Source organism: Camarhynchus parvulus, chromosome 1 (genome assembly GCF_901933205.1).
Source record: "Camarhynchus parvulus chromosome 1, STF_HiC, whole genome shotgun sequence".
Lineage (NCBI taxonomy): Eukaryota > Metazoa > Chordata > Aves > Passeriformes > Thraupidae > Camarhynchus > Camarhynchus parvulus.
Window position 1 is genome coordinate 102,350,274 of NC_044571.1, and position 23,459 is coordinate 102,373,732.

The window sequence follows — 23,459 nt, forward strand, 5'->3', positions numbered from 1 at the left end:
TTGGCAAAAGAGTCCCCACCCTCTTGAATGTGATCTCATTGAAAAAGGTCTTGAAAATCATTGATTCCCTTCTGCCAGTAATTAGCTGTCGAAAAATACAGCTGTCAAAAAGATGTATGGTTTACTGAGATGTTCCTGTAATAATGTCTCCTGGGCATAATAGCTCTTAATCATGATTCCAGTTTGGGTTTGCTTTCTGTTTTTTTACTAGGGAATAGTATGCATATGCCTTTTTTATTCATAATAATTGTTAAATGTTTCAGTAAATTTCTGCTTTGCTTGAGTCAATGTCCCAAAGAGCAATACAATGTTCAAAACCTGTCTGAGGAATCTTGTAGGAATGTCTTATTACAAGGCAGTGTTTAATAACAGAAAATAAAATGAAACAATACCTGAATTCCCAGTCTTATGTAATTTAAGTTGTCTGAAATGAACTAAGAAAGATGCTGTTTATCCAGAAGATAAACAATGAGCACAACATGTATCTGAGAGAAATCAAAGATTAACTTGTTCTACTACAGTAAAATGCATGGGGTATATCATCAGATGTCTGGCTCTGAGCACAGAGGGAGATATCTAGTAATTGTCTGTTTCTCATGGCAAACCCAAAGGAAACAGATTTCAGCTCACAGCAAGATGCCTGAAAGAATGGAAACAATAGAATCAACATAAATCTATTTTTAACAGAAGGTAAAATACTGGGGCAGAGGAAGGGCAGCTCATGAGATGCAATTTTGGGAGGCAGGCATGTGTGTCAAAGATCTGATTAAGCAAAACACTAAAACAAGTACTAAAAGAAACCCAAAACCTAATTTGATACAGTTTTAAGAAAAGCAGAGTGATTACTCAAAAGATAGCGCTGGAAAGAAGGAAATATTTAGTCAAAGTCAAAACTGGGGAATTGGCAAAATATACTGTGTGAAAATTTAAAGAAATTGGTTTAAATGGATTAATACCATGTTACAAAATATTTGAAATAGGAAGATTTGCTAGAACCCTGTTGAAGGATATTAGGCATCATTGAAATCCATGCTCATGCAAACAGTGAGATAAAATTAACCTTGCTTTTACATGCAAGCAGAGAACAATAACTCAGCAAAAGCTATACACAAGTAAAAAGTTTTATGCATCAAAACTTTCCTCTTCACAAAGGCCATGCACTCTTTTTAAACCTTATTGCACTTTAGAACTTGTTGTTTTGAGGATTTTTTTTAATAGGGTGTGAGTTATGAATGCAAGTTATCATTAGACATTGTTCCTTTTCCCTATGACAACATTTTTGTTATTTTGGAATTTTTGTTTCCATTTGCTTTAAATATATATGTAATATCTATTAAGAGATTAAATAATTTTCCTCTTTCAATTAACTAATTCAAGTTTAAGTGTTCTAATTATACCAATTTTTCTACACCATATTTTTCTTCAGCGGCATCTATTAGAAAGAATTTTATATTTTTCAGCTAAGCAGACTAATCCTTTCAAGTGTTTATTCATTTTATAATAAAATGATTTTTTTAAAAAATCCCACAAAGACCCGACAAAAAGTTCTCTCACTTTAATCAGATGTTGGCTGGTATCAATTATTAATAATATTGACTTCTCTAGCACTGCATGTGGCCTAACATCAACTGTCTGCTGATACCCATACAAAACTTTAGCTTAAATATTTACTTTGTTATTTTGTAGAAAAAATTACTCTCAGCCATTTTGATACTGGAATTCACCCAACTGCATTAATACTAAGAAAAACTCAACCAATATTAGAAACATATTGATGTCAGATTATGAATATAATTATTGTACCACATTGTATGTGGTATTTTATTCATATTACAAAAGTGTTATATGAAATGCACAGCTTAAACTGATTTCCTGCCAGCATAATTAAAACTTGTTGACTTGCAGATAAAGTGCTTTGAGATAATCTGTCATACATGGATTCCAAACATGGATCATCTGAGATAAGGTAAAAAATAGTTTGCCAAATAAGTTCCTGAGCAATATAATAAAAAATGTTGTTGTTATAGGAAGTAATCTCTTTACTAATTAGTTCCCACAACTTCTTAAATTGCATTTGAAGTTCTGACTGTAATTTGCTATTATTCAACATAATTCAATAATTGTTTAAAATATTTTATCTAATTTAACCTGAAGGCTTCTCTTGTATACCTTTAAAGCAGCCAGAATTAGTCATAATGAACCCTTGTTTCACTTTTTGCCTGAAATGTCCTTGAAATTTTCTTTCCTGCAAGCTAAGCTCTCTCCTCCAAGATCCCTTCTGGTCATTCTCACCCTGCCCAGCATGTGTTTTTCTGGCTGTTGTTTATCAAGTATTTTTGTGTTTTTTCCTACTGAGAGACTGGTTTCTCCTCTACTGCATCTTCCCTTTGTGTGTCTCACTCCCACTTTACATTGCTCCTCTGTTTCATTGGGTATGACCTGTGGTTGAGTCAAAAGTCTTTCCATATTCCCCTGGTATCAGTGGCCCTTCAGGGGTCCCCACTGCACCATGTCTTCTCATCTTTAGTTTCCCAAGTGACACTGTCCCAAATCTTTAGCTGATTTCTGTACAGCTGTGCTTTGGACTGCTGACACCTTTTGCCATTGGTTGTGAGGGAGCAAATTACCAAGAAGGAAGCTGTCATCATTATTAATACCTCTTAGCAGCTCTATTTTTCCAAGGACATAATGCCCATCAAATATTTATCAGTTGTTCCTGGGATTTAGTTTTTCAGGGGTTTTGTTGGTTCCTTTTTTTTTTGTTTTGTTTTTTTTTTTTCTGTCATGACAATGGGGACTGACTCTTTCCCCCTCCCCTAAGATAATAAAATATTTTTGATTTTAACTCTCTCAAATTTCACTCCTGTCAGCTGATCTAATGATTGTGACAAGCAGAAGGAAGTGAACTGGATCTTTCCTGGCATCATGTTTCCTGCAAGATGCATCTGATTTTCAAGACCTAGTGCTAAAAATACTCTTGAATCATGAACAAACATGGACTTGGTGCTTTAACCACTAACATATCCAAGGCTTGCTGGACTTGTACAATGTTTACAACTACATTCCCCTGACTCTTTAGATAACTGTGGGCTTCCACTGTGCCCCTGATTATAAATTCTAATATGAAGAGCAAACATATCAATAGTCACTCAACAGATTGCATAATTATTTCATTAACACAAGTTCAAACTCTTTGTGCACAGCTTCTTCAAAGAACTATACAGCTTAATGTGCTGCTACTTAACTCCCTATTTACTAAAAATATCAATGGCAGCTGGTAGCAAACCTTTTTTTTTAAATTAAAGGTTCTGGCTCTTACAGTTTTACATAAAAGTAAAAAAATGAAATGTCTTCATATTTTCAGAAAAGAAAAAGACTATTTTGAAAGAACATCTTCACCTTTTAAAAAACTATGATTTCATCAAATTTCATCAAATATCAATAGGTGAATTTCTGTATTTACTACATAATCATTGTCATAACCTTCATGCCTTGAAGATGTCATGAGATAGCAGATTTTTCCCAACACATGGAAAATGTTGGGCTCAAAGCAAAGAAAACTTAGATATTTCTTTAGTAATTTCATCCCTGGGCACAAAGCTGGTCCCATTATTCAGAAGGCAGCCGGAGCCTGTGAGCATGGCTGCAAACCGCTGTGGTTTCTGCACTGAGAGAAGTTTGCAGGGACAGGAAGGGGGGAGGAAGAAATGGAGCAGAGGCTGCCCTTCAGCACGATTAATCCAATTACACTGTGTGGATTTAAATACCAAAGTTCTCAGTTACATGTATGAAAGCAGGAAAGGGCCACTCCAGTGAGGAGCTGGGTTTCTGGAGCACAGTATCCTTGTGCCCCATTTTCAGGATGTGTGTGCAGATGCATGTGAGACTCAATTTAAGGTCATTTGTGAGAGCTAGGAGTTGTTCCCACGGAATAGGCAATAATTGCTGGGTATGTGGTAAAGACAAGGTGCAAACAAATTAAAAATCCTTGTACTGCTGTGCTCAGCCAGTGGCAGTAAAGTACAATGATTTAGATTGATTATTGTAAAAACCAAACCAATCAAACAAACCCTACCCTCACACACTGCCTTGCCACAGCAGACCACTCTGGTGATGCTGTGTACCTCCCCTCAGAGTGTGGGAAGCCCAGTCTGTCCACACAGCCAAGATCAGCTTGTGTGAAACTCCAGGGAATATCAGGCTACTTACTCTGGTTCTGTGAGGGGAGTTGTCTCATTTGGCTCATTTACCGGACTCCCATCTTCATGGCTGGTAATTCTTTCATCCTCTGTTCTCATTTCCACTATTGGCTCTTTTGATCCATCTTTCCTAAAAATTATTAAAAGAGTTTTAATCTCTTATCATCACATTAACTACGTACATTGCACATAAAGAATTGCTAAGATCCTTTCTCTCAAAAGTTGGCAAAGAAAAGGCAGAACTAATTATCAGTGACTAACACCACCAAGACACATTTAACAGCGTGTTCCCAATTCCTTGAAGTCTTCAAAGCATCCTGTATCCATGGTTACTTCCCTAAGTCTGTAAACATGATGAATTAGCATCTCAAAAGAGCATTTTGTTTATGACTAATAATAAGGTGACAGCATCTTCATGGGAATAGATGTAAACTTCCCTAACCTAGTAAAATAAAGATTGGACTTGATGCCTAGTTATATTTGAACTTTTCTAGCAGTGTTAAAGAGCTGTTATGTGAGTATATACACCACAAAATTGTGCTTTAATCTCCTGGATTGTGACAACCCCTGCTGCCATTGATGCAAAGAGCCCTTGTGTGGTAAAAATCGAAGCCCTTCTGCTTTTGCTGGTAGAATAAACTGTTTCTACATCATATTTCCCCCATTTGAGGAAGAGCTAGTCACTCAAGTAAGTAAATATACAAATACTGCGCTAATTAAACAATTAATTATAAGCAGATGGAGCAGTGAGTGCTGTCATTATGATTTTGTTGGTAACCAAAGAATCATAGAATAGTTTGGGTTGGAAGGGACATTTATAGGTCATCTAGCCAATGCCCCTGCAACTAGCAGGGACATCTTCAACCAAATCAGGTTCCTCAGAGCTTCATTCAATCTGACTTTGAGTGTTTCCAGCAATGGAATATCTACAGGTTGTCTCTGGGCAACCTGTTCAAATGTTTCATCATTGTCATTGTAAAAGAGATTTTCCTCATGTCCAGTCTAAATCTACCCACTCTCACTTCAAAACCATCATCCCCTGTCTTTTTTCTGAAAAAAGTCTGTCCCCATCTTTTTTCATAAATTCCCTTTCAAAAGGATGCAGAAAAGTCTTTATCTCAGCCTGACCTCACAGAGGTCCTCCATCCCTCTGATCATCTTTGTGTCCTCCTCTGGACTTGATCCAACAAATCCATGTCTTTCCTTTACCAAGGACTGCTGGGCTGGAGGCAGCACTCCAGGTGAGGTCTCACCAGAGCAGGGGGGCAGAATCCCCTTTCCTGAATTTCTGGTCATGATGCTTCTAATGCAGCCTGGGACACCTTCGGCTTTCTGGGATGTGAGCACAGATTGTTGGCTCATGTCCTGCTTTTCATGAACCAGAATCCCAGAATTTCCTTCTCTGCAGGGCTGCTCAGAAATATGGACATGATCTGGGAATATCTGTTCACTGCCACAAAGTATTAACAATACATACTGATTAACATTACTTATTTAAAGTAATAAACTTTTATACAGTTTTGCTCTCAAAAAGATCAGATTATATTTGAGATATATATGTATACATATACATATATATATACATATGTATACATATGCATATATATACATATATATACACACATGTATACATATATATATATATATATATATTTTTTTTTTTTACAAAAAAAAAGGTCTTTTGATGAAAATATTTTCTTCCTATATCCTGGAAGAGCATCAGCTGCAGTCCAGAAACAGAGAGTAACTGAGTTACAATTACTTTTATATTTAACACATTTTTTTCTGGACTGGGATGTTGTAGGGAGCTGTTAGACTGCTATGGGCCACACCTGGCTCAATTCTTCTCTAATTCATGTCTCACATTTTCATACTGTTTCTTCAAGATAATGGGTGAAACAGGCTTTTGCAACAGGAAGCATCAGGAAAACTCTACCATACTCTGACAGGTATCCTTAAGGAAAATCTTTGTAGGTTAATAAGAATGTAGCCCAGATAGAGAAATAGTGTGAAGAAGAATTAATAGGTAAAAATCTAAAATATTTTTGTCTATTAAAAAATCCCAAAATTGCATGTGCATATTTATCTCCGCAAGTGACACTTAAGATACACAAATGGATACAAAGCTCATTTTGGTAGACGATGCTCTTAACTTTCATGACTACTTCATACCTGGGAAAAGATTAGGGATCTAAGTTGGACTGATGGATGGATTGGTGAGTTCTTCTTGCTTTGTTGATACATCTACAGCCTTACAAACAGTATTGCATGACAAAAGGACTAAAAAAGAGGTTAATTGTGACCAGCAGTCACGTATATTTACAGAAGGTAGAAACTGTAGCATTTCAAATTTTAAAGAAGGGAAAGTATTTTTAGGAAATCCATTATGTCATGGGTGTCTGTGTGTGTTACATGGATAATATTACCATCATTCATTATGTATAGAACATTATTATTTACTATATATATATATATAATCCCCTACAATCAAAATGTAACCAAGAACCATATCATAAACCACCCAAAGATCCAGAATGTAAACTAGCATATTTAAAACAGAGAAATGCCAGTGAATTTTAAGCAATATCAGTTACCATTATATATATTTAAATGTTGACTCTTCAAGTGTCTCCTGGGAGTTTAGTCTGACAGTTTATTAATGCAGACAATAGGCTATAATAAGAACTGTCCCAAATATTTTAAGGTCTGTCTGACAGAAGACCATTCTGACAAGGAAAGAAATATGATTAAATAACATAGTTGTTCTTGCAAAAGAAGTGCAACAGAAGAATTAATATTAAGAGACGAGCTTGGTGCTTTTTTGGGACAGCCTGGAATGGCATTTGGTAACAAGGTATAAACTGCTGTCAAGTGACATTTCCAACTTTATCTCCCTAAGGTCTTCCCATTTAGGAGTCTGTACACCAATTTATAGTTGGCCACTCCTTGAATGGGAAACTTAAGCATAAACTGAAGTGCTGTGCTCAATAGGAAAGACAGCTGGGTCCGGGCCAGAAGGTTCACATCTTGATTCTATTGATCTGGACAGGCTGGCTTCACAGGATGGAAAAAACACTGCTAGTCTTTCTCTCACTTTCAGATGTGGAGAATTAGGAAATAGCAAGTTTATGAAATTTCTTCTATTTAGAAGCATTATAAATACTCCTGTGTCCTCTCACAACTGGTTTTGTCCTGTGGAGTTGTTTCTGAAATGGCAACTCTTTCAAGAAGAACCCAACCAAGATGTGTAGCCAAGTTACCTAAGAAAGACTCAGCCCAAAACCAAATAGCCAGAATTAAATCCCAAAAAGACACTTACACCTCCACTACTGGCAATGGATTCACCTGCTCAGCTATGAATAATGAGGGCTGCAAGATCTAGTATGCTCTACATCCATCTGAAAATGGATGGGACCTAAGAAGCTGAAGGATAATGAACTTTAAAGCCTGACTATTGGGAGAGCAACACAGCAGTTGGACCAGCAAATGTTATTTAAACCACAGGCAGACAGCACTCTCACAAATATTACAGTGCATGTGTAAGTTGCCTACCAGATTAACAGGATGAGAAAATTATGGGTTTTTCTAGTAAAAAAAGAAATGTTTAAAATGAAGGACCATATGTAATCTTCTTTCTAGTTTACTTATTGAAAACTCAGTAAATGTCACATCTCTAAAGTGTGATTATTTTATGTAATCAGTACTTGAACTGTTTTGCCAGAGATCTCACTATCCACTCTAATACTTTAAGAGACTATACTTTCACCATATTTTCACCAATGATCAGCTCATTCACATTTGTGTGATGGAGTAGCCACTACAAAAGAGTATTTGTGAGAATCAGTATTGATTATTTCCCACGCATATTTAGCAATCATTGAGTCTTGCTATAAAGAACAATCACTCACCACTATTTCACCTACATCCAACTCAGAACTCCTATTAAAAAAAGAAAAAACCTGACAAGATCTTTCATCCCTAAAGTCCACAGACAAGAATCAAGGTTTTCCATCAAGTGCTATATCTAAGAAGAAAAACTCCCTCACGGATTTTCTATAATACCATGTCCTTCACTTGTGGATTTACTGGCACTGTCACAGCCATAGGCTGAGTTTCTGGGTGTTAGCAGCTCAAAGATGGATTTGCAGAAATGGAGTTACAATGATCCATTACCTGCTTCTCATGAACCAAATCTGTGTCTCCAACTAGTACTGAATTACAATTGATTTCCTTTGTGTCAAGTGGACAAAGAGGTCATCCTAAACTGAGCTACAGTATATTTCTTTTTTGTGTCTCAACTTTTCCTTTAAAGGCAATAAACAACTCTACACACTTCAGAGAAGCACTTTTCCAAGTAGTAGAAGCATTTTATTAATTCCCTTTCCTACACCACAAAATGGCCATAAAGTTAATGTAAGTTGGGCAGCCAACTTTTTCTTTTAAGGATGTTTCCAACCCACGTGATTAATACTCACAAGTAAGCAGCTTTTCCTTCTTCCAGTTCTTTACTTTTCCCACTTGAACCACTCTTCTTCCCACAGATTCTCCTGGTGATGCACATGAGCAATCCACATTGTCGTACAAAGAAGCAGCTAACATCAGTCACAACCAGGATTAACAAAAGCGCTGCCACTCCCAGGCCAATGACAGCACCAAGTCCAAGACCGTTAAAAAGAGTGTCTTCAAGGAAAGAAAATTAAGATATATTAATAACACTAATCCTAAAATGTAATTTTCTAAACTGTTGGTCAGGAGAGTAAAGAATGTTTAGGAATGAACCATTCAGAAATTACTGGAAATAAACAGTTCTGATGATTACGCATATATAGTACCTGATTACAATAACAAAAAAAACCCCATTTCTTCTGCATAATATTTTCCAAATGCCAAAATTCCAGTAAGTTCAAAAAAAATGGCATTAATTAATAGCAAATAATATCACATCTTAATATTTCATGACTAGGAGTATCAATAAGCAACCTAGGGAAAGTATTTTTAATGTTCAACATGAACATTGATATAAGTTATCTTTTCTACATTTCAAATTAATTAGCAGTGATGCTAAGCAGAATTACTGAAAGGTTTAAGAGACTGGCAAACCAGTATTTATGCTTCTAATTTTCTGAATTAGAGTGAAAAATAACTTAATTCAAGTTATTTAATCTGCAAACAGTTGCATGCACTTAGTCTTAAATAGTTTAATATGGGGAAAAATATGCGTATCGTCAAATGATTATAGGGTCAGGACCTCATCTTGTTTAGTCATGTACCTTGAAAATGCAATCATACTCTTCAAAATAAAAATATTCCACACCTGATCTTGCTTTCTGTGTTTGAATTTTGAGAGCTGATGTTTAGCTAATTTTACTTCATTACAAATCTCAGGAAAAATATTTTAGTGTTTTGCCTTGGTTGATATTCCCATTACAGAAATACTACAAACCCTTTGCAATAGTTTTATTCACAGGAGTCTGTGAATTCAGATGAGCCTTATATAGGAGAGGATTTATATCTGATCATTGCCTAGGGGAAAAAAAGGCTCATGCACCCAGCTGATTCAAGAAGATGCCAAACTAGCTCATCTATTTCCTGGTGTGAGACTGCGCCCAGCAAACCCCAGGGGAGTGGAACTGGGTGAGTTTGCCCCTGGGTGTTGCACACCAGCATTTCTTCTCCCATATCCTGGAGTGATGCCTGAGCCAGCACCACTCACTGGGACATTTCCATTTGCTGCTCTGCCTGTTGCCAAAATAAGAGCAAGATTATTCTGACCAGAGATTACTTGAACTGTTGTAACAGACACCAAACAATTTCATAATTTAATAAAATATAAATATTTTAACTGGGTTGCTAATATCATCATCCTCCTCTTTCTCTTCCAGCTCCCCTATACACGATAGAGTGTTTTCAGATTAAGCACAAATTTTCATATTTCTGCTTAAACAATTTTAATAATAAAATCTTTACCACTTCAAATGTAATTTGAAAGTTATCTTAAATCAATGAATATATATTCTTTGTCTAGTCTTTGTTTAGAACTCTGAAATGGAAAAGTAAAAACTTTTTTTCAAAATAAAAAGAGCATTTTACTTAAGCAATTGACTTCATTGTCTGTTTTATGGGTTGTTTTATTATAGAAATGATTTTCACAATGTTATTATACAACAAGCTAGAATTCAATGTATATATTTCCATGGATGGATAAGCAGAAAAACAGACATATTATTTCAAAGTTATTTTCCTTTGTTCAGAAGGACTTTAAAACCACTACACAAATTATAAAAATAATGGTGCATCAATTAAATTATTTTTCATTTATACATTGCCTCATCAGCAATGTCAAAACTTGATATTTAAATTATTTTTTCTTTTTTAAACAACAGCATTCATATTTAAATATTATACTTTGTGATACGTCTTTCAAAACTTATTTTATTTCTATATCCACCCACATATTTGGTGAATTCCTTTGTAACCTTCAGTAATTTTTTTTTGCCATTATGAATTGTCAGAAAGATATAAGTAGATATTTAATTCCAGTTTATTAAAGAGCTAATATATTTCAATTGTTATAATACCAGTTCTATAGTCAGCTTTAGAGATTTCATACAGTGAATCTCTGTACCTTCTCAACCATCAACTAGAATGTGAAGGAGAAAAATTAGGGTGATTTAATCCAAATTTTGAAATAAATTCAGGGGTTTTTTACTGGTTTAGTTTTAGGAGTTTTTTCCTAATAAAGTGTTAAAATTTTTTACTATGAAGAGATACATTTTCCACTGCTGTGAACAGCACTTTCAGTGTCCTTGGAACATGGTGAAATGTCAAGGTTCTGATTCTAAGGGATCCAGGGGCAGAAATGACTACAGAGTATCTTCACTGGCAAGTGAAGGAAATGTTCACAGTCACAATATTGCTCCTTTGCTTTGCCATAGTTGAGTGGGACACTGTTATTTTCATTTTCAGTTTTCCTCCTATGGGTGAGACATCTGAGACACAAGTATTTGAGTGCTGCATATTTCTCCATCTCTTCATGCCTGATGATTTCCTTTACATTCAGCATTCCTCATCCTTGCTACTGCTCTACCAGTCCTAAGTCATTTTTTTCCTACTTGAAACCATTTTGTTCCTGCAGGTTTCTTAAAATTGTCAACACTTTCCCAACATTTCTCTCCTTTGTCTCCTGCACCCCAAAGGGTGAGAGTAATGTGGCCAAATCCAGAGGTGAGGTGAGGAGCATGGTTGTGATCAGCCTTCTCACCTGTCTGAGGATCTGATGTACTTCTGAAAACAGATAGAAACTGGACAGCCTTGTTCTTTAAATCTACCTGTGTTATGGTTTATTTTTAATCTTAATGAAAACATAAAAACCTAATTTTTTAGAAGTTTATCTGTGGTTTAATTATGTTCTTTCTTGAATTGTTTTGATTTTGTACTTGCCTATCTGCTCCCACCAAAGTCAGCTGTAAAACTTGTCCCAATAACTATTAAAGCAGATTAAGGCCTCTCCTCACTGGTTTCAAAAATCATATCCTAATATATATGTAATTTCAAAACAATGTGAATTTTTTTCTTTATATGTTATGACATAAACAGAAGTTTTAATTCTGTGACAGGATTAAATATTAATGTCACACTACAAATGGTGTTCCCACCAACTTTAACAAGTAACTTTGTTATCAAAAAGTGCTGCCTTAAATTAAATTAAATTATTATATTGTTATTGTTATTATAGTTATATTACAGAAGCTATTTTAAATATTTGGGGTTTTTCCAGCTTTCCAGTATGTATCAAACAAACTCAAAATAGTAATTCTACTTTGTGCTCTAAAATAACAAAGTATTTATGCATTATATACCTTTTTATTTTCCTAGTTGAACAAAACCACTTTAAATCACAAAAATTCAATGTTAATGTGAAAGAATCAGCTCTTAGAAACTTTTTGAAAATGTTTATTGTATACCTGACTTAGTCATCTAACAATAGAGAGCCTTTTAAAACACTTTTTAAAAAGAGAAAAAAACAGGGAAGTAAATGTTCCGTAGTTCTGAATGAGTTTTAATTGTAATTTCTTAAAAATATGTTAAATTGAAAAGGATATGTTGTTTTTATACAGAATGTGGCATAAGTAATGTAATACCTTGACATGATGATGAAGGAAACTGACAACTTTAAAGACGCTGTTTTCACCCACTTCATCAAATAAATGATCATCAATGAATGGAAATAAAATTTAAAAACTTCCAGAAATGTAAAAAACAAACTAAAAAAAAAAGCCAAAAGCAAGTTTCTACAAATGACATCAAAAGTTTTGGCAATATTCAAGTTCTTCTTATTGAATAAGTTATGTTATTATTTCTAATAATTTCTAATGAGATAATTGAACATTTTTTCAAGAATCATTACTTGATGAGAATGAGTAATGGAGAGCTTTGGCAAGTTAAATGAAATTTTCCAGTGAAAAGAACTAAGATAAGATACATTTTCTGGACTCTCAAATGTAAGTTTGGACTAAATTCCTGTAAAGGTCCTGCACCAGATACTCTAAAGGAAGCAGGTCAAAAGGGAGAATCTCCATCTGTACGTGTGTACAGAGTCAGAGAGTGGTTTGGGTTCGAAGGGACATTAAAGCTCATCTCATTACAACTCCCCTGCCATGGGCACCTCCCTCTAGACCAGTTTACTCAGAGCCCCATCCAACCTGGCCTTGAACACTTCCAGGGTTGGGGCATTCAGAGCTTGCTTGGCAAAATAAAGTTTTTGATTCTGCACAGGAATAAAACATGCAACATCAATATATCCAGACTGATGTTAAATGAACCTAGGTCCATTGAGGTGACAGAATTTCTCTGTGCTCTTACAGAATCACATTGTATATATTTAATTACTGCTACAATAAAATAGTAATTGCAAGCTTTATAACAAGCACTCTGTGTGATCTGGGGGGCTGGATAAGGTGACATCCAGACATGCTTTTCACACTTTCAGTGATATTAAGTTTTGCTGGGGAGAAAAAAGCATGTTAGCAACTTCTTGTGCATTTTTCCCTTCCTTCTTCCTTAGAAGGCATGTATTGAAGTTAAGATGAAAGATAGATGATTATCCAAACCTCCCTTTTACAGTAATTTGAGATTTTAGAGAAAAAAAAGCAATGCTGTAAAATACTTTTCTAGCTTACAGGGCAACATCTGGCTCATACAAATGCATGTTGCAGAGGTATATACATGTTTTTCCTTTCTTTCAAGGCAGTCAGAAGATAAACTGCTCTCAATCTAAAGTAAAAATTTGAAAATAATGATCTAACTAGAGGGTGAAATTGAAATACTGCACTAGGTCATGGCAGCAAAAAAACATTCTTGTTTATCAAGTTGAACTACACTTTTGTATTGACCCTTAAAAATGTGCCCAATCATTATGGTTATTCCTGCACTGCCTCTGAACATTGTCTTTGATTTCATATCTGATCTTGAACTTTTCCCAGACTCAAAGTCTTACAAAATGTGTATACTTACTCAAAGCCTCTAAAAAGACAGAAAATATAGGTCTTAAATTTTTTTATTCGTTGATGAGCACCAAAAAAATCATAATGCAGTACCAAAAAATTAAACAGCTCTATAAAATTTTCTACCAGTTAACAGTACAACAGTGGCAGCCCATGACCAAAAGAACCAGTGATCCCTCCCTGCTACCCAAAGGATCTCCAATACTGCCACATCCAGAGCTGAATGACCTATTTTTAGCAATTTATACAATAAAACTTTTCTTCTGAGCCAGGTAAGTGCCCAGAAGCATAATGTCTTCCTTCAAATGAAATAAACAAATCATTAGATTTGCAACACCAGCTTGCAAGAAATCATTAGGATTCTATGCAACATTTACTGGGGGACTGTTTGATGCAGAAGAGAATGTGACAGTAAGGTGCATTCTTTTCTATCCCATTCCTTAATGCAAAAAGATGCTAACAAGGTTATAATCGACATTAATTGTAATGCTTTTTCTTCCTCAGTGGTTTTTCCTACAACTCTCAGCTAGGACAGATTCTGCTGAAGGGCAGTGGACAAACACATGGATGTGTGCTCTGAGTTGCTGGGCTGAGTAATATGTTCTGACAGATACACTTGACACACAACTTTGAAAAATAAGGGGACAGTACCACTGGCTTCCTCTAACTTTCTTCTGCTCATCAGTGACAGCTCTTCATTGTGTCCCCATCTCAGATGAAGTCTGAGCTGCAGTGAGTCAGGGAGCCTGTGGTGCCACCGGGACTATCAGTTACAAAGATGTGAGCTACTGAAAAAAGGGTCTCTAAAAGGTTGTATTTTCTGATGCTTATCTAAGTGAAGGAGTTTTTCTTCATTATGGCTGAGATACTCTTGCCAACAAGTTTTCTGAAATGGATTTTTGCCTTTAAATTTTACAGGAAAATGTTGTGTATTATGAGTCTCTCAGGATACTGAATAAGCAGGACTTGAGTTCACATTTCCTCTAATGGCCCTTAACAACATTTTTCATAGGAAGGTGTCTTAATAGACATAAATGCAATAGCTTAGTGTAAGAAATGTAGTGTAAATAGCAGCTTGAGTATTTCTTGCAACAGTGTTTTGTCTGTGGACATTGAGGGATAACAAGGGAAAGGATAACAAAAAACCCTTTCTTTACTACAAAAAGGATACTGTGTTGTGAAAATGTTTTTTGGCATCATCATTTACTATTTTTTAAGCAAAGTTTTGAAAAAAGAGATCCTTTGCATGATCAAACTCTCCCTAAGCAAACTTCAGGAGCATTTCTAATATGCCTTAAAAGTTATCCAGTTACAGAAATAGCAGCTTTTTCCTTGTATTCACTTGGTCATCATAGTAAAGGGTATTTTTTTAGCATTGTCTCCTTCCATGGGAAACCCCAGAAAATTGCAGGCAGAGAGATCCCAGTGCTCCTGTGCCTTGAGAAGGAAAGGCTGCACTGTGGGTTCATGGCATCAGCACTGCTCCCAGGTTTTGGTTTTCAGTAGATTTGGGAAAATAAGTTTCTGTGTCCCAGTTTCCTCCACTCAAACTGACAGCAGATTTACTGAATGTGTCTCTTGGAGGAGTTCCTAAGAACCTCTGCAGATTAATTAAGATTGATGTGAGTATTGAGAACATACACTTATGTGTGGTTTCAGTACTGCTATTACATAAAAGGATAAATTATTTTAATTGCTTCATTTAGGAGAATTCAAAACCATGCTGTGCATATACCACAGAGACATTGGGAAATTTTTGCATCTTTATAGTGGATGACAACCCTAAGTAGAGTATTGCAGCCAGGAGATCTGAAAAAGACTCAAACTATCTCAGGTTTTTATTTAAATTGAGAAAATATTTCAAGTTTGACAGCATTTTGTATAAGACTTATGTAAATTCAAGCATAACAGTTTTAAGAAGTAATAGTTGGAATATTATGTTAAATATATAATTATTTTATAGCATTAGCTACAAAAAGAGCAGTTTAATATTATAATCTGCCAGTACATGGTACATGTTTTTATTTTAAAAGATTCAACCTCTACAACTGCAACTTCCAGCAGAGTCCTGCTCGGTAGGGCAGCTTTTCCCAGTATTAAAACTTCCTTTGGGGATACAACTTCAATCAGGCAGATTAAATCAGCATGGATCAAGCTCAGGCTGCATATTTATACAGACAATGCACATACTTGCTTCACTACTGAGTAGCATGGCAACCGCCTAATATGAGCAAAACTTAAAATTCAAGAATTATAATTTTAGCGACTGATGTTTATGGTGGGGTGGGGTTTTTTGTTTGTTGGTTTGTTTTTTTGTGGTTTTTTTTGGGGTTTTTTTTGGTATTTTGGTAGTTTGGGTTTTTAAAAATATTCACTATTGGATAAAATCCTATAGTTAAAATGCAGATACAATGCTAAAAATTATCTCTGCAAATACAAAATACATCATGTAGATAGTACAAGAAAAAAAGAGCACTTATCAGCAATAAAGAAAATACAGGTAGTAATGCTTTAAGTCAGTTTTCTTTATTACAAAAAATGAAGACAGAAGTTGCATGAACTAAAATGAACTTTGAACAACAGATGAAAGACACACTAAGTTACATATATTTCTTGACATTGTGTTTGGAAAGGTGCTGAGGGACATCACAGTTACACCATGCACACGTTCTTCAGGGAAAAAGCAGAAATGACAACAAGTGCTGCATGCATGAAAAAATCAGTGGAGCAAAATGGTAGTGAATTATGAACACGAAAAAAATAAGCAATGTTTCACAAATTAAAATTAACTACTTTAAGTCCAGATTTTTTCCTTGCCTTTCACACTGTTTTTGAAAACAGAAACTTACAGACGTTTCAATGTATTCAATATTTTTTACAGAATTAGTTTTTAGTATATTGTATGTATTTTTGTTTGTAATTCTGTTGGATACACTGAGAAAGATTTACTTTGCTTCTATTATGGGCATTTAATACATGCATTAAAATTAAAACTTTATGTAAATAAAATATGCGCTGGAAATTGCCTCTACAAAAATATTAAATGTATAAAATAAATATACAGAACTGTTAATAAGAATATCTTACAACATAACAATATTATGGTGCCAAGCATTACCACCACAGCTTCTTGGGACGTCAGACCCAGCAATAAATGAACAAAAATGGATATTCCTACCTCAGTTTCTTGCTATTGTTGTAAAATCTCTAAACTTAGCACAGCACTCAAGTGCACAGCTTGCATACAGCTACTGTTTCTAAACAGGCAAAGTTGGTTCACCTCTACACCTGGTATTTGATGCCATCAGCTTTATATTAAGATGCCATTGACATTGAAGGGAAAAGGTGATTTTCCATCACTTATACATTATGTCTGATAAATATATAGCAATGGAAAACTGAACATTCCTTACATGCCTGAAGAAAATGAATGGGTAAAGTAAATGTGACAAGCATAAAGGAGCCCTAAATATAGGAAAGATTTCAGTGATGTCATTATAGACCTCAGAAGATACATTTCTCTATATAATATTCAACTTGCATCTTAAAAGTAACATTTTCTTTTTTTCCTTTCCTCCTAAAATTCCCAAAAAAATGAACAATCAGAAATCATCAACATACTGGACAAGAGATAGAGAATTGGCAACTTTTAGTACAATCACAAATTGTATACAGATCTGCATTATGTCTTAAAAAAAAACCCCAAAAACAAACAAACAAACAAAAAAAACCTCAACAATTGTTTTTTCAGGCTTAATTAGTTAACTTTACATTTGCAGACACATTTGAGTGGTGCCTACGCAGGTTTCCATGATGGAGAAAGAGTACATGCTAAAACCCTTAAAACTGACAGAGAATTGGCCAAAAGGTTATGTGTACAATTAAATCACCATATCTGTTTATCTTTTAAATAAATATTTTTGCATGCATATAATATTTTTTGTATCAGTGCTTGGTCTTATACTTTCACCAAAAAAATTAAATCGAATGTTATTTTGTTACTTGGTAATAGTAGGGTTTTGTACACCTCAAAAAACCATTCAGAAGTTTTATTTTATACCCAATGTATGCAATATGTGTGCCTATTTCTGGGCAATATTTTTCCTATTTAGAGGGACAGCAATTTATGTTCTAATAACCCGACAGCAGTAAAAAAAGGATCGCATTTGAAGTTGCATTATGTAAATACTTTGATTTGTGAACAATTTGTAAATGTTAGGAACTTGTCAAAACTCTGGAAAGAAGAAACACAACAAATAAAACCTAATTAGGAAAGAAGCCAGCCTTAGACTCTAAAGGTTGTAAATAAAAACATTTTAAAAATACTGTTCCTTAGAGATATACTGCTATATCACAGAATAATCATTACCCCTTTTAAGTTTCTGTGCCACCAATTTGGATTTAAGGCACAAGCTCAGCATAGCATATTTTAGGACTTCAATGTTACAGACAGTTTAATATTAGCATTTCAAAATATGTGACAATGTTAAAAAAATTGTAACATTTTACACTGTCAGTCATAAGACCTAAAATCCCTTTTACAATTACAACATTTAAAGGAACAAATTTACTTATCTAACATTTAAATACTAATGTCAAAAGTAAATTGAATTCAATTTGTAAAGACATATTTATAATTTTAATAGAGTTTAAATTACAATTTTAAGCTGTTCAGTCCATACCTATGAATTATAATTTAATTTGAAAATGTCCCTGTTCATTTTTTCCTCATTCTTGTCTGTAAGAAGCCAAGATTTCAAAATCTTCTGGATATTCATACAGATTGCACAAAATACTGTGAAATAATCTTGTTCTCATTGTTTTTAAAGATACAATTATGAAACGCTCATAAGAAGAACTACAAACAAAGCTGTATTAGTCATTCATCTGAGGAGATATATGACAACCCAAGGACATTATTCTCTTCCACTTTTTCTTTCTCATTACAGAGGTTTTGGGTCACTGCCCAGAACTGCCTGGCTCTGCAGTCACGTAATCCCCACAATATTGGTTTAAGTCATTCTCGTTGGAATTTGATGGGAAGAGGAGGGCCAAAAGAAAAGGATCACGTTCAAAGTACTTGATAACCTCAAAATACAAAGCATAGAATAATTTAAATTTGAGTAGACCTAAAATTTCTCTCACTTAACAGAACAAATTTATCTAGTTCCCAGCTGAAGATACTATCAGTTGGAAAAAAAGAAAAGTGATCCAAATTTGTCTCTTTATCCCGCTGGCATTGTGACACCGAGGATAAAAGACAACTTGCCATTCATAATGTATATTTAGCTTCTAAAATTTCTCAAGGCTTTTCATTATCTCCTTCACAGTATGTTTGGAGAGCTCACAGTCAATCAGTCTCTGCGCCCTAATTCCTATCTTGTCTTCTTATATACTTATCTGCCATGTTAGAATGACTTGCTAAGATAATAAATTTATAGCCTGTAAAGAGCTCTTCAAATGTCTTACTGGAGTAGAAAAATGATATGAGAATTTTCATTTTTCTGCTTTTCTGCATACCTGTAGTAGCATCCAGTCTTGCTTTACTTAAAAAAAATAAGAACAGTGACAAGTATGTGGAAGGTGAAAATATATTAGACAACATTTAGCAGAATAGCATCAAGGTTTCAAATTTCAGAAAATTACGAAAATTCTACAAAATAAGGAAATACTGGGATCAGACTGTCTGTGCAAGGTTATAAGATCCTGTTTTATTTTTCAGTTTATGAGACAATATACGTGTTGCTCAGGACTCTTTAATCCAGTGGTAGGTGCTCATTAGTTTTGATTGGATCTGCAATTTTATTTTCTTTACTGTTCAGAACAGCAACTGTGTGTCCACAAGAGAAGATTCCGTTCCCTCATGTTCCCTAATGTTCCCTCTGTTCCCTCCCTGTCTTACAGTGGGATCAGGATGCAAGGGGATGTGACTGCAAAGAGGAGCCCCTAGAAAGAATTTGCTGCTCCCCTGGACCAAAAGGGAGTCCCAGTGTTTGTGCACCACTGGGCTCCTGCAAACTGAGAAAGATCTCCCAGTATCGGTTTTTAGTATGCTTGTACTGTGGGTTTCTTTCCCCCTGAACATCTACTACAGCATCTACTTAGTAAATATTAGCCAATCACCACTTCTTGGATGGTAAGTAGAGATATCCTTGCAGTTTTGTTACCACAGCAGGCAACAGTGGCAATAGTGACAACAACAAATATTTTCACTGTCTGGATTTTTGAAATGATAAGAGAAAAAATAGAAAACCTCTTGCAAAAATTCCTGCCCAAGGTGATTCTTTCACTAAAAAGAAATTTAGCAATAGCAACAGCATTTGTCCGAGTTATACTCAATTGAGAATATGTTCTCAGATCTGAAAGTTTTTGGTAACTTATGTGTAGCTAGCAATTCCAAACCTGCTGTAACATAGTTAAGATGAAAAGTTTCATTAAAAATATTATCTAGCCTTCATTAGTTACGTCACTTAATCATTTAAAAACTAAATAGTATATATTAGAAGAACACCTACGCAACTAAATTATAAAGTCAATATATGTATTAACAGTGTTTGTGCATGGAAAAATGGGCTTTCACCTGAGTCTCCCTAAATAGGAAACAAAAGTTTCAACTCCTACAAAATTAGAAGAGAAAATGTCCTTCTTTACCACGCTATGTCAGGCACTCATCAGTGTAATTAATTTCAAAGTAATATCATGGCATTAAGTCAAAGTGACAGAACACATTGGCAAGGGCCATGGATGGAACAGTGGCTTGACTTTACAGTGAGACCTTATCTGCAGATCACAATGAAACTAATGTTTTTTAGATAGCAATCTTCTCAATTCCAGCCACTTCATTACACTAAATATGTGAACTATTCAAAAAAGTATTTCTGTCAATAAATTATTCCATAGACTTACACACTGAAGACACTTTACTTGTGACATACTCCAATTTTCTAAAATGATAGCTGGTTTAGATGAGGAGAGGTTTTATTTTGATGCCCTAAAGGAAAGACTTCCAAATATATTTCAAAACTGGCAAAAATCATCATTATCAATATTTCTTAGAAATAAGAAAATTCTTTAACTGAGTGATGATATATAGACACTTAATTTTGACCAATTGACTTCCAATTTGTAAGATAACTTTTTTTAGATCCCAAAAGGTATGAACTATAAGGAGGAAAAAATCAACATATACCGTTAATTTATCATGTTAGTTATATTAAGTAACAAGTTAAAGGGAACTGACTTAAAATAAATATTTAATTCTGCCTTAGTTTTAAAGTGCATTGCTTTCTTGGGTTATTCTCTATGCAACAGAGAAATGAACCATAAGCCTGGACAACTACATAAATTTTAAAATCAAATATATGCAATAAAATATATATATGGACTCTTATTAAATAAAATCTTTTTCCTGAGGTTTTGCACACACTGCTGCAGAGCTCATAAGCTATGCTTTTAATATATAAAACAGGAAAAATGCATTTTACATTTTTACTACAGGTCAAAATTGAACCCCTGGAGCTTTCAAGCCCTACAGATGCCATGAAATGAAATGTGGCACCTTTGCAGTCACAAGAAGTGACTTTGGTGGGTAGGGACCTGTTTTATGTGCTGAGGCATGTCAGTGGAGAGGCACAGAAAAAATATTTGAAATTAAACACTACGAACTAAAACAATTCATAAATAATTGGTTAGGGAAGACATGCTTGTTAAAATCCATTAGAAAGTACAAAACATGTCTGTATCCACAGAACCATAGAATGGCCTGGGTTTTGAGGGACCTTAAAGACCTTCCAACCCTCTGCTGTGGACAGGGACACCTTCCACTAGACCAGGTTTCTCAGAGCTCCATCCTGCCTGGACTTAAACCAGGCTTTTTTATTAAGCATAAAATTTTAAGTACCTTGTGTCAGGAACCAGTGAAAGGACAACTCTTTGCAAAGGATTAGTACAATATCAAAGTACTCTCCTGGAAGAAGAATTGGTGGTGTACCTGGAAAGCCATGTGACTGACAATGGTAAGGTCTCTGCATGAATTTCTTATAATCAAAATCTAGTTGAGAAAATAGAACCAAATCATGTTGATTAAATTCAGTAAGTCAGATTCTCCATGCTCTGTCTGACTGGATTGTCAAGAATCATCTTTTGAATTTGTCACAAAACCCACCAGGCTTCCAAAAAGCCCCATGAAGAATTTTGCATGCACAGACTGAAGGAATTACTCTATTTGGGATCTTGACTAGGAATGGAAATTTTGGAAGAGCTGTAGAAAAGTACAAATTTTATAAGGTCTGTGTTTATTTTCCAGCAAATAAAAAGTTAGGAGAGGAAGAATACATATTGTTTGTCTTTTCATCAACAGTATAAAAACATGCACCAGAAACGTATGATTACAATGAGAGAGAAAGCAGCAGCATTCAGCTGCAGGGACTGGCCTCCATTTTCACGTCTAGTAGCTTCACAGCATCTGTCTGTGTGGATAAGAATAGTTATAGAAAATCAAGAGTGTGAAAAATAAGTAAATTTTAAGGAAAAAAAAAGTGGAAAAGTTGAGACAGCATGAAAAAGAAAGTATCAAAAGGAAAGAAAAGTGACAGTGGGAAAGAAAAAAGAAAAAAAATATTTACGTTGTGCCAAAGACAGTCACTTGAAAGACATTCATCTAACAGAAACATCAAATTATGAGTAAAGCACAGATGAAATGGCAACCATTGAAGTACCCCAGCCAAATCTACATAGTCTAGTGCAAAAACAGTGGAAAAGGTATACCTCTATAGCAGCAATGTGGTCATCCTCAGCAAAGTAGCAAACTATTTGGTCTAATTTTAAAACAATTTATTTAAGTGCTTAACCTGAAGCATTTTTCTTGCTTCTCCCTGAGACCATTCAGCCAAGCCCAACCTAAAATACAATTTTGACTTCTATGTTGGAGGTACTTGGAACTCACAAAACTGCCACGTAACACTGTCCTGTAACTATCAGAAATAGTGACTACTGACTATTTAAAGCAAGGAGTATTGAAAGCAAGGAGAAACAGCAGCCTGTAGGCTGAAAGAAGAAACTAGAAGTGTGTCAATAATTATACAAAAAGGTTTCAGTCATACACAAGAAGAGACAAACTTGTTTATCTGTTTCTCCTTGCTAATGGCTTTATCTTGTTCCTGGATTATTGTAGGAGCTCACAATGGGCCGCCATGAAAACTGCCTTCAATAATATGGACACAGGTCCAATTAAAATATGAATGACCCATGCAATTAACACATGCAGCTCAGTATTTAAATATTGACTTTGACACTAGAGTGGGAACAAAGTAGCTTCTTAGACATTCACATCCTCACGGCATGTCTACAAAGTTCGAATTTTTTTTTCTACAAATATTTATATTGAAGGTTCATTTTTTTTGGTGAATAATACAGTCAAATTTATGCAATGTATAGTGCATTGAATAGATTTTTTTCCAGCTACAGTGACACAATAATTATGTTGGTAGTGATTAATACCAGCGTTAAACTAATATTTTGAAAAGAACTTCAAAAGAAATGAAAATGTAACAAACCTTATGCAGTATAAGCAATAACCTTGGTTAAATCTTTACTTTAAAACTGATTTAAGAAATTGTAATGGAAGCAACTTTAAAGGAAATGGAAACAAACTATAAAGCCATATATAGTCTTGTATGCATAATATTTAACCAATGCATTATCTTATCACAGAAATGCCCCTGTTATTGCACAAATACATGCATGATAACTATCTTAT

The 23,459-nt window shown here is 34.8% G+C and overlaps 1 protein-coding gene across 3 annotated transcripts in view; it reads right to left on the reverse strand.

The window, feature by feature from the left end:
* The window catches only part of NCAM2 (neural cell adhesion molecule 2), a 270,131-nt gene that overhangs the window by 1,740 nt on the left and 244,932 nt on the right, over positions 1–23,459 (reverse strand). Inside the window, exons 16-17 of one of the 3 annotated variants that reach the window (XR_004060971.1) lie at positions 8,675–8,879; positions 4,210–4,324 (exon numbers count right to left, since the gene is read on the reverse strand). Coding sequence is in view for 2 of the 3 variants with exons in the window: in XM_030954686.1 (XP_030810546.1) it covers positions 4,210–4,329; positions 8,675–8,879 (325 nt within the window). In the remaining variant the exon portion in view is untranslated. Of the gene's footprint in view, positions 1–4,209; positions 4,330–8,674; positions 8,880–20,804; positions 22,171–23,459 lie in introns of those variants that run through there. The other 2 variants (XM_030954686.1, XM_030954700.1) reach the window with 2 other exon arrangements.